The sequence below is a fragment of the Cryptomeria japonica genome, chromosome 8, assembly GCF_030272615.1.
Source record: "Cryptomeria japonica chromosome 8, Sugi_1.0, whole genome shotgun sequence".
Classification (NCBI taxonomy): Eukaryota; Viridiplantae; Streptophyta; class Pinopsida; order Cupressales; family Cupressaceae; genus Cryptomeria; species Cryptomeria japonica.
In genome coordinates this window covers 741,293,727-741,317,511 of record NC_081412.1, presented here as the reverse complement: position 1 = coordinate 741,317,511, position 23,785 = coordinate 741,293,727, and the positions used below count along the sequence as shown (strand labels likewise).

General features: G+C 36.7%; 1 protein-coding gene across 2 annotated transcripts in view; it reads left to right on the top strand.

Moving 5' to 3' along the window:
* The window catches only part of LOC131061434 (DExH-box ATP-dependent RNA helicase DExH11), a 334,783-nt gene that overhangs the window by 275,707 nt on the left and 35,291 nt on the right, over nucleotides 1-23,785 (top strand). For both annotated transcript variants that reach the window (XM_057995124.2, XM_057995123.2), the window contains exons 20-22: nucleotides 11,793-12,261; nucleotides 15,619-15,833; nucleotides 15,979-16,217. In XM_057995124.2, coding sequence (XP_057851107.1) covers nucleotides 11,793-12,261; nucleotides 15,619-15,833; nucleotides 15,979-16,217 — 923 coding nt within the window. The remainder of the gene's footprint in view (nucleotides 1-11,792; nucleotides 12,262-15,618; nucleotides 15,834-15,978; nucleotides 16,218-23,785) is intronic.

Here is a 23,785-nt window from a genome sequence, read left to right as displayed (position 1 = left end):
CCTATAGGCCATAAGAGGCTAACTCAGCAAGTGACTCATCGGCATGTGCTACATTCTTTAAATGCACATCTAGGTTACCCAAAATCATAGGGAAGGTGAATCCGGAATGCTTCTTGTCTCTGAGTAAGCTGCCCGCTGGACGTGCTTGCCTTGCCACTTCTAGAAGAATTACTTTGTCTATTGGATAGCGTGGAAGTCGAAACGGAGCTCCTTCAAAGCCGGCTATCCGAATATAGAAGAACCTAGGGAATTGAATAAACCAAGCGCCGTACCTTTGTACCAAAATGGTAGCCTTCTCTGAGAGCCTTATGTGCAATCCCCCCTGCATTAGCCTGACTAGGCGCATTGTGAAGGCGTCATTGACACACTCATATTGACCAATTGCATAAGCAGGATTGTTCTTTTCCCTCTGAGCTATGTCATGGTAATGTAGTTGAGGATAGCAGTCGTACACCATCACCTAATTGTGCCCGTTCCCGATTTCACCCTGTCAGTGGCTGGTGTCGGACGAACATATAAACTAGGTAAGAGGTCATGGTGAAGTGCTTTTTCTCTTCAAGTTCGACCAACTGGGTATGGATATTATCACTGATGATTTGGGCCCAGTCGAACTTGGATTTCCCAGCAAAGACCTGCTTCGTAAAGTAGAACATCCATTCTTAAAAAAAGTTAGACTGGGGGAGTCCCATAACTCGACTGAGCAAGGTGACCATATCTCCATGCTCATTGTGAAAGTCACTTCTGGGGGTCTTTTTCCCAATTCTAATACTCGGAGGCCTTCTCTCCTTATACCATTCCTTGTTTATCAATGTCCTGCATTTAGCAGGGTTCATGTCATATGCAACTTGTGCTTCATCTATGGTTGTCACAATGGGGTTATCCGGTTACGGGATGTCGAATCTGTCGCCAATGGCCTTAGGTGTGAAGTCAGCTAGGACCATATTCTCCAGAACCACTAATCTAGTCTTTGGCTGATAATGTCGGGCAACCTCAACTACTAGCTCATAATTCTGCACTGATGGAGGAAATCCTACTGCCTGGGCGATATCATTTTCCATCATCCGCCTAGGCCTGCCATAGGCATTAGGGGAAAATACCCGGTCTCTAAAGTCCTGAATGTCTATGTGGCCCAAGTCAGTATCACCTACGTTTTCCCACATGCTCTAGACCTTTGACTCCCTCAGTCCTCCTCTCTGGTACTGGTATTTCATCTTCTCGCGTTTGCGAGGGATGTCTTATTTAGAAGCCCAAGATGTTCCGGCTGCACCAGGCGTCTTTGAGGATTCTACCGCAGATTTAGGCATCTATACTGCACAAATGGACGCGGATTACAAGACGAGATGAAGGAAACAAACAGGTTAGTCAAAAGAGGATAGCGCTAGCACATAGGATCAATGGAAAACTGAAATTTGAAGAAAGTACAATGCTTCAACAAAAGAGCCTAATTAATTTGGACATGAAATGCTACGAAACAAGAAACTAAGCTGGTTTTGTTTAAGATTTGTTGCTTGGAGGGGGTTCCAATAGTGCCACTTCTAACCAATTACGACGGCACGGGAAAATGCTCAATTTTGCAACTCAAGGCTCGGATGTTTTAACGACTGCTAATTTTGTACTTGGAAAAGAGTTTGGCCTAAGTTCAGTTTTTAAAATATTCAAAATTTCTCAAAGTCTGAAATTTGCATTCCTGGGTTAATTTTGGGCAGACTCCGCTTCAGATGCTTTGTTTGATGCCTTTTAAAAGAAAAGATGCGGTCCACGGAATTTTATCATTTAATCAATTTATTTATTATCTGCCTAAACACATCTAACCAATCTTGCATTCATTTTAAATGATTTCAAAGGAGACAAAACGAGCTTACCTGGCAAACAAGGTGTCAATCCTGCGATCTCCCCAAACTTCGGGTTTAAAAGGGCCTTGTGCAAACTCGACCTGCAGGGTCGTTCTACAAACTTTTAAGAACTTCCTTCTTGCGATTTTGACTGCGGAGGAAATTGAAAAGGCTTTGCAAAAAAAAGAAGGGTTTACACCTTCCCTTTTATCGCAACTTTCGGCCAAGAGAAGTATTTTGCAAGCTTGGAACAGCTAAAATGCCGCTTATGAACTGCGCGATTTCCCCAAACTTTGGCGATTCTGGGTGCTGGGTGAAGAGACAAATGCACAGTTTAAGACACCGCCTAGGCTTAGTTTCGCGACTTCCTCCCTCTTTGTGAACTTCGGCCTCTTGGGGGGGGGTTTTTGCAAGATTAATGATTCGGTTGCTTTGCTCAATTTCGGGCAAAATGCGAGTTTTGCAAGGCTTTTAACTTTCAACGATTTTACCCTTTGGTGTGCCGACTTTGGGTTATATCATTCCTTTGCAAACTTCTTATATTTCGCATTTTACCTCTGCCCCAAAATTCGGCGCTTTGGGCTCCTTTGCAAACTTTTGGACATTTTAAAGCTTTCTCGGAAATCGGCAAATATGGCAATTTTGCGAACTTTCAAAGACATTTTGACATTTTACCTCCTAACGCCGAAGTTCGAGAGTTTACATGATTTTGCAAGGTTTTAACATTTCACTCTATATCGCCGAAATTCAGGCCTTAAGGCGATTTTATGAAAGTTTTAACTTTTTGGCATTTTACTCCCTAACGCCGAATTTTGGGACTTAACCACTTTCGCAAGTTTAAACGCTTTTTTGCATTGGCACTCTAACGCCGAAGTTCAGGGTTTCATCCCTTTTTTGCAAGTTTTAACTTTTTCACATTCTACCTTATATTGCCGAAATTCGGCATTCTCAGGGCATTTGCAAAGTTTAACGTTTTACATTTAACCTCCTAACGCCGAAATTCAGGATTTTACATGATTTTTGCAAAGTTTAAACGCTTTTCACATTCTACCTTATATTGCCAAAATTCGGGATTTTCAGGGCATTTGCAAAGTTTAACGTTTTACATTTTAACGTGCATTTGCCAATTTCAACGAAAATGTAGCTTTTGCAAGGTTTTTGACGTTTAGCTTAGTTTAGGCAATTTTGGCGAATGAGGACATTTTGCAAGTTTTTTGCCTTAAGCGTTAAACTCACCTTGCAGATTCCAGGCTCAAGCTATGACAAGATCTCCCTTGGACTGATTTTGGGCACTCAAAAATGACGCGAGACCCTCCATGCAGAACTTAGCAGGACGAAGGCTGAAAACCAAAAGATGGAGACCCTGTCGGCGACAAGGAGTGTGTGCAATGCATGACAATCCCGAGGGCTAACTAGGACTTTACAGGGATCAGTGAGGGATTTGGTCTAGGCGATTTCAATTTCAGGCAATCGGAGGTGTTTTGACAGGGTTTCCAGATACTTATTATTTATAGTAAGTCAGTTGTGGCTCAATATTTGATAATTTTTGAAGCAATTTTGGTTGTCAGTATTCTGGATTGCAAATTTAATGGTCCTTTAATTAATTAGGCAATAAATCAAAAGTTCCTAAAGTAAAAATTAAATATTTAACTTTAGTAATTTATTTAATGCTGGGACTAATGTTCAATGCGAACTTTTTGGAGACATAGGGGATATTAATATTTTATTGTACTATTCTTTATCACACACTTATGGTGCATTGGTGATTGTGCCCAAACGGAGTTATAAGTGCATTAAATGCTGGCTGGATATCTTGGAAATTGAGTCTCTTGGAAACTGCATTTCTGGAGTTCATCTCTGGAATGATTTTCAGGCATTTGAGGACGAAATCCTCAAGTGTGACATTTCTCTTGCCTATGAAAGACCAGGTTTGGGAGTTTTTTTAGAAAACAAATTGGCCTTGTACGAGTTGAAGAGCATAGATGTTTCAGGTTGATTGCGAAAGCTCAGCTGGGAAAAAGTCGTGGTATTAAGTCAGGTATTCCTTAGTTTCCAGCACTACTGAATGAGGTTGCTAATCGAATATTGTCTTTGAAGGTTGGGTATTGACTAGGGCCTTGAACGGCGTAGCTATTGTAAGAATTGACATGGCAGTCACGGGAAAACGCAGAACTTATGTGACAGGCAGTGGATATATTCGTAGTACTTGTAGACTTGGCAACACAGGTGTCTATTAGGAACGGCAAGCACTCGTAACAGCTTGCGGGGCTCAGTGAATGTTTGGTCACTCCAAACAAATTAGTAATGAATAAAACAATGGCATGGAAATTCCCAGTAGTGACTGCGAATTCGTAGCTGTGTCTGAATTGCAGAGAAAGGTCAGGTTAACACTCCAGTTGCAGCATTGAAGTCATCATTGCAGTCATCGTATTGGAAGGGTACTAGTCCTACACATACCATATTAGTACGGCTTCTTGAAGGAGCAAACAGTAAGTTTTGAAGCTGCCGCAGCACTCAGAAACAGTCCGTAACAGTTCATACACCAGCAGTGAGGCTCTTTGGGCATATCACCTGAGTTTGAAGCTAGCTGCCTTGGAGTTTGATAGTGGTTGGGTGGAGAGACAGCAGCCAGCTTGTATCCAGCATGCTTATCGTACATCAGCTGGGACACGTAGAGGGAAACATGGAAGCTGAACACTAACCATAGCACTGTGTACACTCAACGAGTGGAGAATGGCCTTGCACACCACTGATTGACCAGGTTTTGTGTTGACTTTCATATTGTAATATTGTCTTCATTAAGGAAGCTGTGTTGATTGCTTATGTGGTGAAGAACCATATGCGTGAACTTTATTATTCGGGTGTTTTGAACAGTAAATTAAATAAGTTAGTTTGGGGTACATCTGCCTTAGAACTGTCTGTATGAACTCAATGTCATAAAGTATGCATGTAAGCTGTTATGTCATCTAACGAATCAGGTATCAACAAATCCACACCTCTACATTGAGGAGAAAAGAAAAAATCAGTACGCAGGTTGAATGTATGACAACTGTTTGAAGATATTCCTCATTGACTGTTTGGAAGAGTTTGTGGTAAATAGGGCAGCCCATTACATTTAAACATTTCCTTGCACTATAACCTGATGGATCTTCTGAGGATCGAAAACCCCAAGCATGGCTCTTTGTGTCTCTAATAAATTATTGAATGGGTACTTTCTCACAAGTCCCAACCACAGAAGTTACAATCATTCAAACCACTATATAACAAATCTAGCTGATGACAGCCATAAGAAACAAACCACATCTTAAACCCAAGAGCTTGCCAAGTATGATATGTGTTCTTTTCTCAATCTGAGTACTAAGACTAAACCCTCTAGAAAGCCTGTACTACAATAATTAAAAACAAGGTAAACTTTACGTGATCCCAATCCACTGAGAGGACTCTAGAGATGAGTTAGTAGTTCCCCACATTTTATATTGAAACACCACTTGACATTCTTTTTTAATTGAAATTTCAATCCCCTCCTTGTTCTTATTTTCTTTTGCAGAGCAACATTATTGTTCACCCCTTGTTTAGTGTTAGGTACAAAATCTTCTGGAAGATACCAATTGCATTCTTCTTCACAGTTTAGAGCATAGAAGGCTCAAGAGGACTCAAGTTCTCAATATTCACAATTGAATATATCTTCAAATAGGGACATAGGTGTAATTTGAAATCATTTTTACCGACTTGTCTCAAAGGGGTTTAAGCTTCGTAGCTTGTCCTTGGATATCTTCTTTGCTTGATTAAAGTTTTGTCCCTAATATGGACCTTATTCTTAGTTGTATGCTGATTTACCATGGTGGGAAAATGATGCCTTAACACTGCAAACAGTAAATGAGCTACATACAAGGAGAAAGGATCAATACCACCGAGGAGTGCCAAATTCACTTAGGAGGACATGGCTCAGTTATCTGGGTCACAAAAAACGATTGCAGCTATTTAAGCTTAGCTTCGGGAGTTGACATGTAATATCCCCATTTCTGAAACCAAACATTGTGTGGTGCAGGCATGTTTAATGTCCCTACTATTTAGAGATCACTGTCCTGCAAAATAGTTTGTTAGAATACAACAAACATATATATATATATATATATATATATATATATATATATATATATATATATATATATATATATATATATATATATATATATATATATATATATATATATATAACTAATCTAAATTGCAATCTAACTTTAAAATACTTAATTAACATAATCACAATTTTTATCTAATAAAAAGGATACGAATGCCATACGCAAGTATGTCCTTAAGCGGCCGTGAAGCTCGCCTTCTTGGATCCCACCTTGGTTCCAAGCCCTCCAGGAAGTCGAAGGTGAATTCGACCTCTATCTTGAATGTAATTTCTTACATCCAAGCCATCTAGGAAATCGAAGGTTAATTCGTTTCTTGTCTTGGGTGTAACCTCTTACACCCAAGCCATCCAAGGAAGATCCTATGTCCATTCCTTGCCTTGGCTGATGCATCCCATCATCCAAGTCCTCAGAGGGGACCGACCAAATCCATCTCTTCTTGGTTGAACTTAATCAACCAAGCCATACATATGCATATCAATGTTTAGTAAATACTGCCCTAAGGATTATCATAATCCCTCCTTTAGACTAAGGGAGTTTCCTCCCTATAGCCTCCATCATGTGATTACATTTATAATACATTTTTGCATTTTTATTACTATTTCCCTATTCCAGAACCCACATGTACATATTCCTGAATTAACATGTATTCATTACATATACTCATAAAAATGTTCATTAACCAATATTCACATGTATTTGTTAACATATATTCCTACTATCCTGATATGTATTTACTATTTATGTTTATACGCATTCCTTAACATTTAAGAACCTTTCATTACATATGTATTCAGCATGTCCTTTATTTATATTTATTAATATATATATTAAACTATTCCTATGTTCATTAATATATATATATATATTAAATATTATTACTTATTTTTATACATACATCCTGAGACTTCTTACCTGTCTACCGCAGTTTGGTTTCCAATCTGCAGTGTCGTAATCTCCTGTCCGCCCTGTCTCCCTTTCCTCCTTTTTCTTCCCTTGACCCTTGCGGATTTGCTGGGTTTAATACCCATGGAGGGGAGTGATCGTGTCCCTCCATGGGCACCCTTCTGTGGGAAGGGATGTGGCGGCCCGCAGCCTAAGTTGCGACTACCGTCACACCACTTCCCTTCCGAAGGAAGGGGTGTGATGGTAGTCGCAGCCTGGGTTGTGCCTTCCCGTCCCACCACTTCCCACGGGGGGGGGGGTGTCCACCTAATTCTATAAACAAGTTTCGTTGTTTCAATGTAAGTATGTTTAAATACAAATACATTAACTATTAATTTATTAAATAAAAACGATTCCTAGTTCAATGTAAGTATATTTAATAAATTACATTAACTATTAATTATTAAATATCAACATACTCTAAACATATTAATTATATTAAATCAATTGAATATAAATATAATTAATTAATTCTTTTCTAATAATTTATTAGTATTATTTCCTGTCTAGTGTATTAACACTATTACCTCATTTAATAATTGATTTTATCATTATTTGTGTTAAAAGGTCTTACATCATGTGGCGAGGTAGGGATATCACAGTCCCTCTGTCTCAACTTTGCTTGTCCTCAAGCATTTTTAGATCCTCCTCTTTTTCCCAAGTGGCATCTTCATTTGGGAGATTCCTCCATTTTATCAGGTGTTCGGTGATGGTTCGGTTCCTGAGCTCTCTTTTCCGTGTATCCAGAATGATCTTCGGGTACAATGTGAGTTTCCCTTCATCATCTAGGGGGGGTAGTTCGCTGCAAGGAACCAAGTGTTGTCCGAGAACCTTCTTAACTCGGGAAACATGGAACACATTATGTATTTTACTGCTTTTGGGAAGTTCAATCTCATAAGCTACTTCTCCAATCCTTCGAATTACCTCGTAGGGTCCATAGAATCGGGGTTTTAATTTTTCAGTCCCATTCTTTTTGAGGGACGATTGCTTATATGGTTGTAATCTTAGAAACACCAGATCTCCGGCCTCAAATGACCGTTCTATACGCTTCCTGTCGGCATAGATCTTTTGTTGATTTTGAGCTTGTTGTAAATTCTCTTTCAAAGTCTTCATGATATCCCTACTCTGCTGCACAAAGTCTTGTGCTTTTAGTACTTTGCTTTCTTGGGTTATTAGTTCCCCAAAGCTTGTGGCCTCATAGCCGTATAAGGCTTGGAAAGGACTCATCCCCATTGACATGTGGTGAGTCGTGTTGTAGCAATGTTCTCCTAAGTGTAAGCACTTAACCCAAGCAGTTTGTTGCCCTACAACATAATTCCTTAGGTAGCCCTCTATCCATTTGTTCACTATTTTAGTTTGCCCATCGGTTTGAAGATGGTAACTGGTACTAGGGGTCAAGTTTGTTCCTACCATTCTGAAGAGTTCCTACCAAAATTGGCTAATAAACTTGCTATCTCTGTCATTGACAATATTCAGAGGGAGCCCGTGGAGTCTGAAAATTTCCCTGAAGAATAGATCTGCTATTTGGTAGGCTTTGTATTCGGTTGAGATTGCAAGGAAATGGGCATACTTCGTGAGTCTGTCTACCACCACAAAAATGCTATCCTTCCCTTGCGTCCTTGGCAACCCAGTTATGAAATCCATAGAAATACTCTCCCACTTTTGATTAGGAATAGGTAATGGCTGAAGCAATCCAGTGGGGTGGGTGAGTTTTGTTTTATTGCACTGACATGTTAGGCATTCTTGTACATATTTTTGGATATCTCTTTTTTGTTCTTTCCATGCATATCGCTCCCAAATGTGTTTATAAGTTTTGTAGTACCCTGGGTGTCTTGCTAGGGGGTTATCATGAAATTCTTTGAGAACTTTGCTTTTGAATCTGGTCTGAGGGGTCAAGTATATCCTTCCTTTATACAAGATGAGATTTCCTTTAACTTTAAAATCTTCATTTGGAAGATTTCCCGCCAAGATTTCCTTTGCCTGTGGATCTTGGGCATATTCATTAAGGATTTCTTCCTTCCAATCTTTTGAGATACTGGTGATGGTATTGAGATGAGCCCTTCAGGATAGTGCATCTACTGCCTCGTTGTTCACCCCTTTTACATATTCTATATCAGAGTCGTAGGCTTGTATTTTGCTCACCCATTTTTGTTGCCTATCATTAAGATCCTGTTGGCTCAAGAAGAAGCGTAGACTGTTATGATCTGTTTTCACACCAAACCTCCCATAGACAAGGTATTGGCGAAATTTGGCCAAGGCGTGCATTATGGCTAGCATTTCTTTGTCATAGACAAAGTAGTGTCTTTCTGCATCGGTAAGTTTACAGCTCTCAAAAGCTATGGGATGTTTCTTTTGCATGAGTACGGCCCCAATTCCTTCCCCTGATGCATCACATTGTAGTTCTAAAGGTATAGAGAAGTCGGGGATGGCTAATACTGGACAAGTGCTCATGGTTATCTTAAGTTGTTCAAAGGCCTGTTGGGCCTGGTCATTCCACGCGAAAGCCCCATTCTTAGTTAGATCGGTATGGCTTGGTTGATTAAGTTCAACCAAGAAGAGACAGATCTGGCCGGTCCCCTCTGAGGACTTGGATGATGGGATGCATCACCCAAGGCAAGGAATGGACATAGGGTCTTCCTTGGATGGCTTGGGTGTAAGAGGTTACACCCAAGACAGGAATCGAATTAACCTTCGATTTCCTGGATGGCTTGGATGTAAGAAATTACATTCAAGACAGGGGTCGAATTCACCTTCAACTTCTAGGAGGGCTTGGAACCAAGGTGGGTTCCAGGAAGGCAAGCTTCGCGGCCGCCTAAAGACATACTTGCGTATGGCATTCGTATCCTTTTTATTAGATAAAAATTGTGATTATGTTAATTAAGTATTTTAAAGTTAGATTGCAATTTAGATTAGTTATATATATATATGTCTGTTGTATTCTAACAAACTATTTTGCAAGACAGTGATCTCTAACTAGTAGGGACATTACAGCGTGGCAGGCCTAGGACATCTCCAAATTAGTTAGTAGCAGAAAGAGTGAATGGGTTTAGCAAGAATGATAAATAAAGGATGGTAACAAGACTTCATTAAGTATTGTGTTGATAACTTGGGAAAGCTAGTTGTATTATCTTTATAAATTGTAATAGTATTCAAAGTCAATACAGTGATCCTTGAGAAGAAGAAGAATGACAAGATAAAAAAGTGTCATTATTGATCAGCAATTATAGATGACCTTGGTGATTTATATGCCTCAATATACTTGTGGATTTCCTCAATCTTGAACAGCTGGCTCAAACAAGGAATGCAATAAGGTGAACATAACTCTGACATGAAAATGAAACATACACATTTATAGTATCACTCCAATAAATTGTGATATGAGCAGTGACTAAGTTTATTATGCAGCAGTTAATGAGTAGAAAATATATTATCAAGAAGAAGTGACTAAATTTTGTTCAAGTCAACATATAGAAAATTTAAACGACGGGGATGAGAAAGGATAATAGTGCAGAGAAGCAGCAATTCTAGATTATGAACAATATGATATATGAAGCAATTTTTAAATAATAGCAATTCAATCTATGATATATGTGCAGCGATACAGTATTCAAGCTGTCAACACACAGAACACTTTATAGCAGCGACTTCAAGGGCGACTTCAATGCTGGGCAAATTTCCTACACTTTTTGGCCGATCTCACTACAATAATCTGATGATCCAATAAATTATTAGAAAGTGCTTATTATTGACAAAACTGATTCCTATTTGATAAGGTGATTAATATTGAAGGATGTGATTTTTTACAAGCAGATACCTAGTTAATGTGCAAACAAATAGGCATAAGCAGCGATTGATTATTATTATCAATAAGCACAAAGGAAAGGGTGCAATCCTAAGAGGAATATTAACAAACTATAAAGAGTTGTGATTTAATCAATAAAATGAGATATTCTAAATGGTGCGATTTAGTAACGAAGAGGTATGATTTATTAAAGAAGTGTGATGAAGAGTTATGACTTGTGAAAAGACATGCCCTCTTGGTACAATGCAGATATAAATAGAGGTTTTAATGAAGATGGAAAAAGTGTGTGAAGATATAATTTTATTATTACTCTAATCTGAAGAGCTCAGTTAAGCAGGAGGAGTTTAGAATATGGAAGCATATATTTCAAATATATAAATCAGGGTAAGCTTCATAGCAGAACTGCATAATATAGGCATTTTGATCAGCTAAAGCAGTCAAATTTCAAGGCCTATAATAGGCAGGCTTATACAAGGTTAATGAATGGTTTTAGAGTCATAATTCAGGAACAGCAGTATCTCATATAGGTGGATCTATATCCAAGCTTATGCATGTTTTAAAAGACATTATTCTGGAACAGCAATCAGATCTTGATATGGATCAACGTCATCTTCTTGTATGTACAAATCAGACTTTATCAGAAATCCAACAGAGTTATGATCATCCGTAGTTATCTAATATTTTTATCCATTTTTGTTCATTGTTAAATATATTGCAATTTTAGCTGATATATTTCATTATTCCTAAAAGGGGACATTACATGACAGCTGTAAGGCTTGATATAGAATGGTTTTGAAATTCACTTTAGGCTAATAAACAGCCTTGTTAGATAGTAAATAACGTGCTAGCATTTTTCTCTATCCTCAGAATATTTGCTTCTCTTTTCTTTCCATTGTTAATGTCACCTAATTCATGACATTATAAAACTTTGTTTAAAATTTTTTCAATTAATAAAGATTGAGTTGTAGCAAACATGTTCAACACTTTATTAATAGTTATATGCTTTGTAACAATATGTATAACAAGTTAAACTCATCATGTTCATAACAACCTTTTTCTCCTGGTGTTGAACAGATTTCCTTGATTTCATTGGGAGTAGTGTTGAAACCCCCATCTACTGGCAACAAAAATTCCATTGTTCTGGTATTGAATCAAGATCCAGCTTTCTCTGTGCCAGACAAAGAGGTGACCAATAACAAATTGGAGATAAAAGGAGCCAATAAACTTTCAGAAGGTTATTACCGGAAAGGTAACAGGGACCTTGAAGATGAATACTTTGCATTTGGGGGATCATCACGCAAAGGAACTGGAGCAGTAAATGTGAGCCTCCCTCACTATGGAAAAGCAGCAGGTACTGGGTATGTGGTTACTGAAATTGACAATATGGGATTTATAAGTATTTGCAAGAACAAAATACGTGTAGATAATGTCCGTCTACTTGAGGATGTCAGTGCTACAGCCTATTCAAAGACAGTACAAGAGCTATTACAGCAAGAAAGGGAAAATCCAAAAAACTATCCCCCAGCCCTTGATCCCTTTAAGGGTATGTTGCTCCTTATTCATGCTACCAATATATTTTCTAAATTTTAGTATTTTACTAATGTAACATGAATTTTTAATTTTTATCAATTGGAATGTTTTTATGAGAATAAGCAAATACTAATCATAAAACCATGCAAGTGATCATTACCACATAGATTTTGATATTTTAACTTTGAAATATAAATATGTGCTTCTTATGTTGAGAGTAACACTTGTGAATTTCTCTCAAGTATATACAAATAGATTCTATGTGTGTGTGTTTATGATAATGCCTTCTATTGAGAATAAGGCTTGTGAATTTCTCTCAAGTAAGTAGAAATGGATTCTAAAGACCATTGTACTCACACTTTTTGAAGTGCAAAATATTATCAGTGAGTACCTAGTTACACATGGCTACATGCCAGCTAAACTAAATAAATGATCTTATCATCCTCCCATATTAAATGATTGGTGTCCGTTAATTGCATATATACACACTTCTTTAATTTAGACATACGATGCTAATTTCTTAACAGATAAGATTATCATAATCGGTGTTCGTTAATTGCATATATACACACTTCTTTAAGACTATCGATCCATGATGGATCCTCATACTTGTCATCAGCATATGAAAAGACAATTATCATATTAAAATGTGAATAAATATTTAACTGGGAAAATTAAAAAATCAATAATAATTACACAGCTATGGTGGACGTCTATATTGTAGGTAATCATTGCCATACTAATGAATTCTCTTGGGTATAGCCTATCTTATATAATGAAAAATCTATGAACCAATGATAAAATGTTCTCATATCTAACCTTTTTCTCAATTAATATATTGTGGATACATCTGGCTGTCAGTTGTTTTGCCCCTGAGGGGTGTGTGTGCATTCAGTGCATAACATTAGAAGAATATAGAAAAGGTAGCAGTACACAAGGATGCAAGTGAGAAGAACTCATATGTTTGTATTCATTGATTCCACAATACCAGTACATTCAAAGCATAGTTTCCCTTCCGCCTATCACATATCTGGAAATAGAAGCCCAAGTACATATATATAGGTGTCGGTACAGGTTGTCCGGTGCCAACTGCCGACAACCGTCACGTAACCACCAACCCTTAACACACGTAACATTCTAATTACAATATGACATAATTACCCAACAACATCAATGACCCAGTCAAGAGACATCAGATATTTTCATGGCCATCTTGGAAATATGCCCTAGGATGTAGGGCACACTTTTGATTCATTTTGAAGAATCCTTGAATTTTTTGACTGGTAGGGGATGGCAAGACACCCCTCCTTCCCTCCACATTTAATAGAAACAGCAAGCAGACAAGAATGCATCATTTTATTTTGACTCCAACTAGAGTATTTTATTTTGATAAAAAAATGTTGTTTTGCCTTGGGAGGTGCATAACTTTCGTCCTATAGTAGATTGTTGGAGGGTGGTTAGGATTTTGTTTAAATTATCAAATAAGGTTGTCTATAGTTTCTAGAAAGCAGATCTGGGCCATTGAATGGATTTAATCTTGGTCGTTGATGTTAAATGTAATATCTATAAAAGGTCACTGCCTCTCTCATTGTACGGGATTAGAAATTAGATTTAGAATTAGAAGTAGCTGTAGCCAGCAAGTAGAACTAAGAGTAGAATAGGAATTGTTGTACCAACAATTGAAGCCTATGAATAAAGCATTGAAGTATGGTGTTTTGCCAGTTGCCTTCATTTGTTTGCATGGTTTCTTTCATCAAGTTAGTTAAAGTTCAGTGATTTTAATGGTGAAGTGTGAGGATATTTGATTGATTTCCGATTCATATCATTAGGGATTAGCTGATTGTTAATTTTTGTGCATGGTTAGTCAAAGCCTATTATTACTATTAGTTCAATTGTGGATGTTTGTTTGAGTTGCACTAGAATTGGGTACTTAGATGTATGTTCATGATCAGAAATTCTTTTATTTTTCTTTGCAGATTGCACTATTTCTATGGCATTGTGAGTTTATCTTTGGTTAAGCAAGAATCAGTTTATGAGAAATCTGTCTATCTACAGCATCAACCATTATTATCATTGTCCTTAGATTCACTGAACCCTATCCTTTTGCTTTTTATTTTAATCAGTTTGAGAAGTAAAGCATCAATCAGATTGTCATATCAGATGCAAACTATCTTGTCAGATGCGTAAGTCCCTTGTGATTACTAGCAAATCACACTGAGTTATCCTAAGGACAGTCAAGACCTAACATTCGGAACCTTGAGGTTATCTTGTTTGGACAGTCAGAAGGCATACAAGATTTCCTTATTCAAGAGAGAATAGTATATACTTTGTGTATTTTATTTTGTGTTAACAGAAGTGCAAACTTCCCCATCAAAATACTCTAGTTGGAGTCAAAATAAAATGCCCAACATCTGGATCTGTACTTGGACTGTCATTGTAAGCCATGTCCTCATTAAAATTCATGAATCTAAGAATTAAACAAAATTCATGAATCTAAGAATTAAACACATCCACTCAATGTAATTAAAAGTGAAATATTATACATGAAAGTGGGATTGCTTTGCAAATCTTGTGTGAACTTGTTTGAAGTTCAGTATTTCCAATGATTTTAATTTTCATTCTTAAGTATTTTAACATGCTTAATCGTTGATTTTTTGTTATATATTTACAAAGTCCTTAATATGTTTCATTGATTGGTTTTTTCTTCTCTTGTATTAATGCCTACATTTCTAGAAACTTGTAATTGGAAAACAACTGCATATGTCTGATTCTTGTAGCCTAGCTTCTGGTGACTCTGTTTTCTTTCTCCCTAGTTTGCTATCCTTTGATTTTGATCATTGATTAGAGAGCAAATGAAACAATATCTTCCCTAATGACAGAGAATTTTAAAAGCAAGATAAAATGTATAAGATGAGGTCTTGCTTAGTTTGTTCATTCTATTAGAATGATATTAAATTATTATTAGGAGATAAGACTTACTTTTGTGATAAAGTCACCTCAGTGACTTAATTGAGTGTACTATTTTTAGTTTACTTTTTTTGGCGTATAGGTTGAGTCATATGTCATGTTTTTCCTTTGGACCTTTTGCATGTAACTCCATATAAGGAGATGAGCTTCATTGTAATCTGTATCTTGATATCTAATAGAATAATAATATTTTGTGCTACTTCATTTTTTACAACACATGCATTTTCCATAGAATAATAAAAACTGGTGGCATTCAGCCTGTCTTTGTTTTTTTTTGTTTTAGGGTATGTACTACCGCATGTTTCTAACCATTAAAAAAAAAAGTAAATTATCAAGACATATCAGTACTTTCCCAATAATATTCTGAATTTTGCTCAATTTTTTGATTCAATCATAATTTAAGATATCAAGCTGAAAGATCCGGAGATAGTTGATGGGTACCGAAAAAGAGAGACCCTTTTACAAAAGATGGCACAAAATCAATGTCATGGTTGTCCAAAGCTTCAAGAAAATTATGAGATGATCCACAAGCAGCAGATCCTGAAAGAAAAAATCAAGAAACTAAAATATGAAATGTCGGACGCTGCTCTCCAGCAAATGCCTGATTTTGAACAACGAGTAGGTGTTTTTCCCTTTCATTTCTTTGTGCTATATTCTCATAGGAGGTCAAACAAGTGTGATTAGTGGCACACCATGACGATGCTAGTATTTTTATATTACATTGTCTTCTATATTTTGATTTCTCTGGCTACTATTTCATCAGATTCAAGTGCTGCAAGAAGTGGGCTGCATTGATTTTGATCTTGTGGTTCAACTCAAAGGACGAGTAGCATGTGAAATCAATTCTGGAGATGAGTTGGTTGCCACAGAAATGCTCTTTGAGAATCACCTGGATGAACTGGAACCAGCTGAAGCAGTCGCTATTATGTCTGCACTTATATTTCAGCAGAAGGATACAAGTGAGCCTTGTCTAACCCCAAAGCTCAAGATGGCAAAGGAAAGGTAAAAATTTTAAACCCATTCCTGTTAGTTCCACATGCTTTTTAGTATACCTAAAACATGCTTTTGTTTTACTTAGCTCCCCTTTGTTCTTTGTTCACTATACAATTATAGCAGACTGGTTTCTGTGTTAGAGTGTTGAACGACAACTTGTCTATCTTAAAGAGATTCAAATGACTGATAATAGATAGTTTCTTCACTTTAATACCATATGCATTTTGTTTTATCAAATATAAAATCTTGTTATCAGGTCATTCTTGTTTAGAATTTTTAATTCTGTTAAGTTGATGATCTGCAGAATTTACAATATTTATTATTTAATAACAAGGGCAAAGACAATGATTTATATTTTCAGAATTCTCATTTCCTAAATACCATAAGCTATGAATTGATGTGCAAAGTATCTGAAAAATGTACAGATGAAGATAAGTTTTGATGAAAAAATGTTCATCCCTTCTGATGGAAAAGTCACCAAGATTCCAAACACTTCTCTTCTATGTTGCTTTTTAAGTATGATATCTAAATGAGCATATAAATATAATATCGAAGTGATATTTGTTGGTTGAAAATTTTGTACACATGGGGAATGTGCAAAATTGTGGTTTCAGCCACAGTGTGAGTATGATCCTCTCCTAATTTAGGGAAGGCTCCCCCTATCTACAAACTAACCTAATCTTATATGGGTGAAACAACAATCTTTTTTCTTCTTTCAAGAAAAACTATACTCTTTTCTCTTCATAGAAAAGTAATAGCAATTGGAAATAAATAACAACAAATACAGAAAGTAATAGCAATTGGAAATAAATAACAGCAAATACAGAAATGAAACTATTTTGTAGGATTTTTGGGACATAAAAGGAAGCAAAGTTTCCACAAAAACACAAAGACCTCTGTCACTTCACCGGGACGGGAAAACAGAAATGAAAGCACAAAGTCTTCAGCACTTCTACTGTCCTATCAACCTTCTCAAAATGATAACAATGTACAACACACAACAGCTCAAAGTCTGTCTATATGATGCACTTCACCTTACATGCACAAGTCTTAAAAATAAAAGCAGCACAAAGTCTACAAGTTATCTCCTTCCTTGAGCTTTCTACACTAGCTTGAAACGTGATAAACAGCTCAAAGTCTACAAGATCAAGTCTGAAAACCAAACCTATATCTCCAAATGCAATTAGCAACTCAAAGTCTGCAAGATTGAATTTAAATCCCTCTTGAACAATAGAACAAAAATCACAATCAACTCCAGAAAATGTCGTCACATAACAACTTGAATTGGCACAAAGTCTCAAACAACTTGCCTCTTTTATTGAAGGCAATTTGATTTACATCTAAGCTCAAAGTCTTAGAGTGCACATATAAACTGGTAGAATTTTGTTGCATTGCCAAAAGATATCAATTACAATAGATCCCCTCAAGTATTTATAGGAGAGGAGCCTTGACAAAAAGGTGGGACGATCCCAACTAACTTGAGCAATTCTCTCAACCACCATGACTTATTCCAACTACTAACTAAGACTTATTCAAAATTACAAGTCCTATTCTAAATTGACTTGTAATCAGCTTACTTGTAATCACAAAAGTGCAAATGATAAACTTGCAATTAAAAAATTGTTTTTTTTTTTACAAGTAAACTTGCCAAAACAAAATTACAAATACATAATTGAAACTATTCTATGTGTTCGAAGACACAACTTTAACTACATCATCCTCTATTTTGAAAATCTTCATGTTGCTTCAGGATGCTAGAACTTGAAGTATTTAGGATTGGTGAAGACATCTCAAACCGGAATGAGAATTTGCATCCTTAATGTGATGGTATGATGAAAGAATAAGTATCCAGTAGAATACTGAGAGGGGGGGGGTGAATCAGTACACTAAAAAACTGATACAAACTTCCCAAACTCAACCTCAGACGAACAAAGTAATCATATCCCAGTCAAGATCAATATTCATAAGAATACTTGACATCAACCGGTTTAACTGTTATGATAACTTTAACAATAAACAACTTCAATCTTGTGAATATCAACAATGCTTAATCATAACTCAACATATTCATCTCTCAATGCTTCTTCTTAACATGCCTTATCAGAGATTAACCAAATCAACAAATAAGATCACAACCACAAAAGCATTCACCACTTGACACAAATGTTTATACGTGGAAAACCCAAATAGGTAAAAACCACGGTGAGATGAGACTCACAAGGATAGCTATCTGAACTCTTTCGAAGTTCGCCCTGTTAGGAGCCAAAGCCTGTTAGAGCTCTACAATAAGTCATGTTAAGAACCAATTCCGGTTAGGAATCACCCGGTTAAGGGATTTTACAAATATGCCTTGTCAGAAGCACAATACCCTGTTAGGAGTAACCTCGCTGGAGGATTTAAGAATCCAAGCTAATGGACCACCTTGTTAGAGGATTTAATGAGTAACCAAGCTTGTTAGAGCTTACCCGATTAAGGGATTTAACTTCTTCCGTAATTGTTAGAAAACAACAGTTTTGTTGATCTGTCTGAATAGCACTACTTTTGCTTGATCAGATCCTTCTATAACCTTCAGTCTGCCTTCACTCAAAGTGCAGATCCATTCATCGGTTTGGCAACTATACACTCAACAAGTTTTCTACCAACCTTAACAAACAACTTCATCGACCTTAAATAGAAATCAATTAGGTTGGTAACACAGCAAAAACCTAATTCTCATCATCGATATTACAAACAAGTTGGTACAATCTTGACCGTTAGAAATCATGACAATCTCTTCACATTCTTGAAGATAATTTCAACCGCTCCATGATCACCGCTCTATTGGACTTTGTAACTCATCACGCGCTATGCATTAGATGCAATCCACTTTGCTCCTTCCCTAGACAAGAACAAACACGCCGAAACAATTTGAATATCTCCTTAATCAAATGATCACACATGTCTCCATCATTACCACTTTTTAGATAATAAACCATCAAACTTGGTCCGTTAGGGTTTAACAGCTGATAGGGTTTACCGGTTACATTACATAGAAAGGTTTAACCCTTTACACTGGTTCAACTCACAAACTTAACATACAGGTTTACAACATCTTCCACAAATCTCTTCTTACCGATTGCAAGCCAATATCAAAAACAACAATATCAGCAATAACATGAATACCATTTACTGGTCCAATTGACATCAATGACAACATATCATTAATGCAATCTTGATGCAAAATACCAACAAACTCAAAATGCCACCAATCTCCCCCTTTGGCATTGATGGCAATACAAATATCAACGCCTCTAATTGCTACTGAGATTGCTGAATAGGAATCCTGGTTTACATTACCAAGTATTCACCTTGCTTTGTCTGTCTTCAGCCTGCCGCTGGTTCACTTAATCAGACACAATTCTTCTCCCCAATCACATAATTCTTCTCCCCCTTTGACAACAATGTCAAAGTGAAAGTAACACATGTAATTCTGCTCTCATTGTAATGTTGATGCGCCCCCTGTGGAATACATTCACTCCTTCATCAATCCATATAAGATTCTACAAGTGGTTCAGGGACTGATGCAATCAGCATCATGCTTAACTAACTTCATGAAGAGGGACAACCCCCAATTGACTTCTAAGATACTCGAAAGTGGTCTTAGGCAGAGGTTTGGTAAAGATATCTACAAGCTACTCCTTGGTAGAAACATGCTCCAAGATAACATCTTTACTTTGAACCTTTTCCCTCAAGAAGTGATATTTTAATTCAATGTGCTTAGTCCTTGCGTGCAAAACAGGATTTTTTGAAATGTTTATTGCACTTGTATTATCACACAAAATCTTTATAGGTTCTGAGATTTCTATCTTCAAACCTTCCAAAATGTGCCTCATCCACATAGCTTGTGTGCAATTCATATAAGCTGCTACATACTCAGCTTCAGCAGTAGATTGTGAAGTGCAACTCTGCTTTTTACTACTCCAAGAGACTAGCCTTCCTCCTAAACAAAATGCTCCATCGGTAGTACTCTTCCGGTCATCAATGTTTCCTGCCCAATCAGCATCCGTGTATGCTTTCAAATCAAAATTTCTACCATATGGATACCATAACCCATAGCCAACATTACCTTTCAGATATCTAAAAATTCTCTTGGTTGCCATCAGATGTGCCTCCTTTGGATTCTTCTGAAATCTAGCAACAATACCAACTGCATGGGCAATATCCGATCGACTGTGAACAACATAGTGTAGTTTGCCAATCATTGCCCTGTATTCCTTTTCATCTATAGACTTAGATGCATCTTCCTTGGACAACTTACAACCTATAACCATTGGGGTTCCAACTGGTTTACAGTCACTCATACCGAAAGTCTTCAAAACCTCTTTCACATACTTGGATTGAATAATGAAAATACCATTCTTCATCTGTTGTATCTGTAAGCCTATGAAAAATTTTATTTCCCCTACTAATGACATCTCAAATTCATTCTTCATTACATCTGTAAAACAATTACTCATGTCATCATTACCTCCAAATATAATGTCATCTACAAATACTTCACTGACTAGTATTTCATCTCCTTCAAACTTGAGATAAATGTTGTTGTCATCACTGGTTCTAGTAAAGCCTATCTTCATCAAATGAGTATGAAGTCGTTCATACCGTGCTCTAGGTGTCTGCTTTAATCCATACAAGGCTTTATACAATTTGCATACCATGTCTTCCTTATCTGTCAATGCATAACCATCAGGCTGCTCTATATAAACCTCTTCTTCTACTATCCCATTCAAGAATGCAGACTTAACATCCATCTGGTATACCTTGAACTTCTTATGAGCTGCAAATGCAAGCAATGTTCTGACACCTTTCAGTCTTGCTACTGGTGCAAAAGTTTCTCCATAGTCTTCTCCTTCTTCTTGTGCATAACCTTTGCATACTAATCTTGCCTTATTCTGAACTATCACGCCATCTTCATTTAACTTATTTCTGAACACCCATTTGGTACCTATAACATTCTTGTTTACCGGTCGGGGTACCAGGGTCCAAGTGTTGTTCTTCTCAATTTGATCTAACTCCTCCTCCATAGCTTTCACCCAATGATCATCACCAAATGCCTCTTTAGCACTTCTAGGTTCAAAGGTGGATATCATGCAAGAGTTCTCTCTTATTCTTCTTTTAGTTAGTACTCCAGCATCCTTATCCCCAATTATCTGTTCAGGACTGTGATTCAGTCTGACATACCTAGGAATAACATGACCATTCTCTTCAGGTTCAGCTTCATCATTGTCATCTTCCTCTGAATTTATTTGTTCCAGTTGAACAAGTTCATCAAGATTTGCTTTACCGTTTTTGTTCAACAGTTTTAGGTTCCAAAAGCAAAATGCAAGGATCTTCATCCTTCTTCTCAGAACTGGTTCCTTATGCAATTTCAGGACATTCATCTACACGAATGTCAGCACTTTCAACAATTTTTTGTGTCTGGTTGTTGAAGCATTTATAGGCCTTACTCTTGGTAGAATAGCCAAGAAATATGCCTTCATCACTCTTAGCTTCAAACTTGCTTATGTAATCACCTCTTTTGCTAAAACATTTGCTACCAAATATCTTAAAATAGCTAACGTCAGGTGATCTCCCATACCAGTACTCATATGGAGTCTTGTCCTTACCTCTTTTCACCAAAACTCAGTTCATTGTGTACACAGCTGTACTTACAGCTTCTTTCCAAAATGTTTTAGATACACCTCCTTGTATCAACATAGTCCTAGCAGCTTCAACCACTGACCGGTTGTTTCTTTATGTTGTACCATTCTGATGTGGTGCCCTTGGTGCAGAAAGCTACCGCTTGATACCATTATCATCACAATATTTAGTGAACTCTACAGAAGTGAATTCATTGCCTTGATATGTTCTTAGACATTTTATCTTTTTGCCACTCTTTCTCAGCTAAGGCTCTAAATGTAATGTCCCTACTAGTTAGAGATCACTGTCCTGCAAAACAGATTGTTAGAATACAACAAATATATATATATATATATATATATAACTAATCTAACTTGCAATTTAACTTTAAAAGGCTTAATTAACACTAATCACAATTCTTATCTAATAAAAAGGATACGAATGCCATACGGAGATATGTCCTTAGGCGGCTGTGAAGCTCACCTTCTTGGAACCCATCTTGGTTCCAAGCCATCCAGGAAATCGAAGGTGAATTCGATTCCTATCTTGGATATAATTTCTTACACCCAAGCCATCCAGGAAATCAAAGGTTAATTCGATTCCTGTCTTGGATGTAATTTCTTACACCCAAGCCATCCAAGAAATCGAAGGTTAATTCGATTCCTGTCTTGGATGTAACTTCTTACACCCAAGCCATCCAGGAAATCGAAGGTTAATTCAATTCCTGTCTTGGGTGTAATTTCTTACACCCAAGCCATCCAAGGAAGACCATATGTCAATTCCTTGCCTTGGATGATGCATCTCATCATCCAAGTCCATCAGAGGGGACCGGCCAAATCCGTCTCTTCTTGGATGAACTTAGTCAACCAAGCCATATATATGCATATATATATTCAGTATATACTGCCTACCAAGGATTATCATAATCCCTCCATTAGGCTAAGGGAATTTATTCCCTATAGCCTCCATCATATAATCACATTAATATTACATTTTATAATTCATTACTGTTTTCCATTCCATAATTTACGTCTTCATTTACATATTCTTTAATCTTTCTAATGATCCTAAATATACATACATATTCTACATAGATACCTATCTTTATTGCTACATTCATATAAGTAATCATTAGAGATATATGTATTCATAAAAATGCATTAATATATATGTGTGTGTGTGGCACACGCGTCCACACATATATATATACCTTAAGACTTCTTAACCCCCGTTACCTGTATGCAGATTGTAGCTTGCGGTTGGAGTTCGCACAGTAGATGTCTCCTGCAGATTGGGAGGCATACCACAAAGAACACAAATGTTACTTCCTATAACTTGATAACAATTCTGATCTGATCTTGTTAATGGTGATGTCACTAGATGCTTTTGATTCCTTCCCTTTATATCTCTCAATTTGAGGGAGAGGTCACACCTCTTCATCATGTATGCCCTTTGGCAAGAGACATACCCTTTCACCATTAGCACCCTTTGAAAGAGTGCAACTCTTCATTATTTCTACCATTTGAAAGGGACCCAACCTTTCATAATCAGATCTGCACTTATTATTTAAATCAGATCTGCACTTCTCATTTCCAAATTCTTCCCCCCCTCTCAAATGAGGTTTTCTTCTCCCTTTTATATATCATTGTTGATGGAGACAACTTTTCCTTTCATGTCTTTGAATTTTCATTCACTTAATTAATTTTTAATTAATCATATTTAATTATATCATTTTATATTTTAATTTTATTATTATCATTTATTATTAAATTCTATTTCAACTGGGGATATTATTATCATTTATTATTAAATTTTATTTCAAAGTGGGGATATTATTATCATTTATTATTAAATTCTATTTCAAATATTCATTCGTTGGTAATTATTATATAAATTAAGAATCATTGGCTTATTTAGGA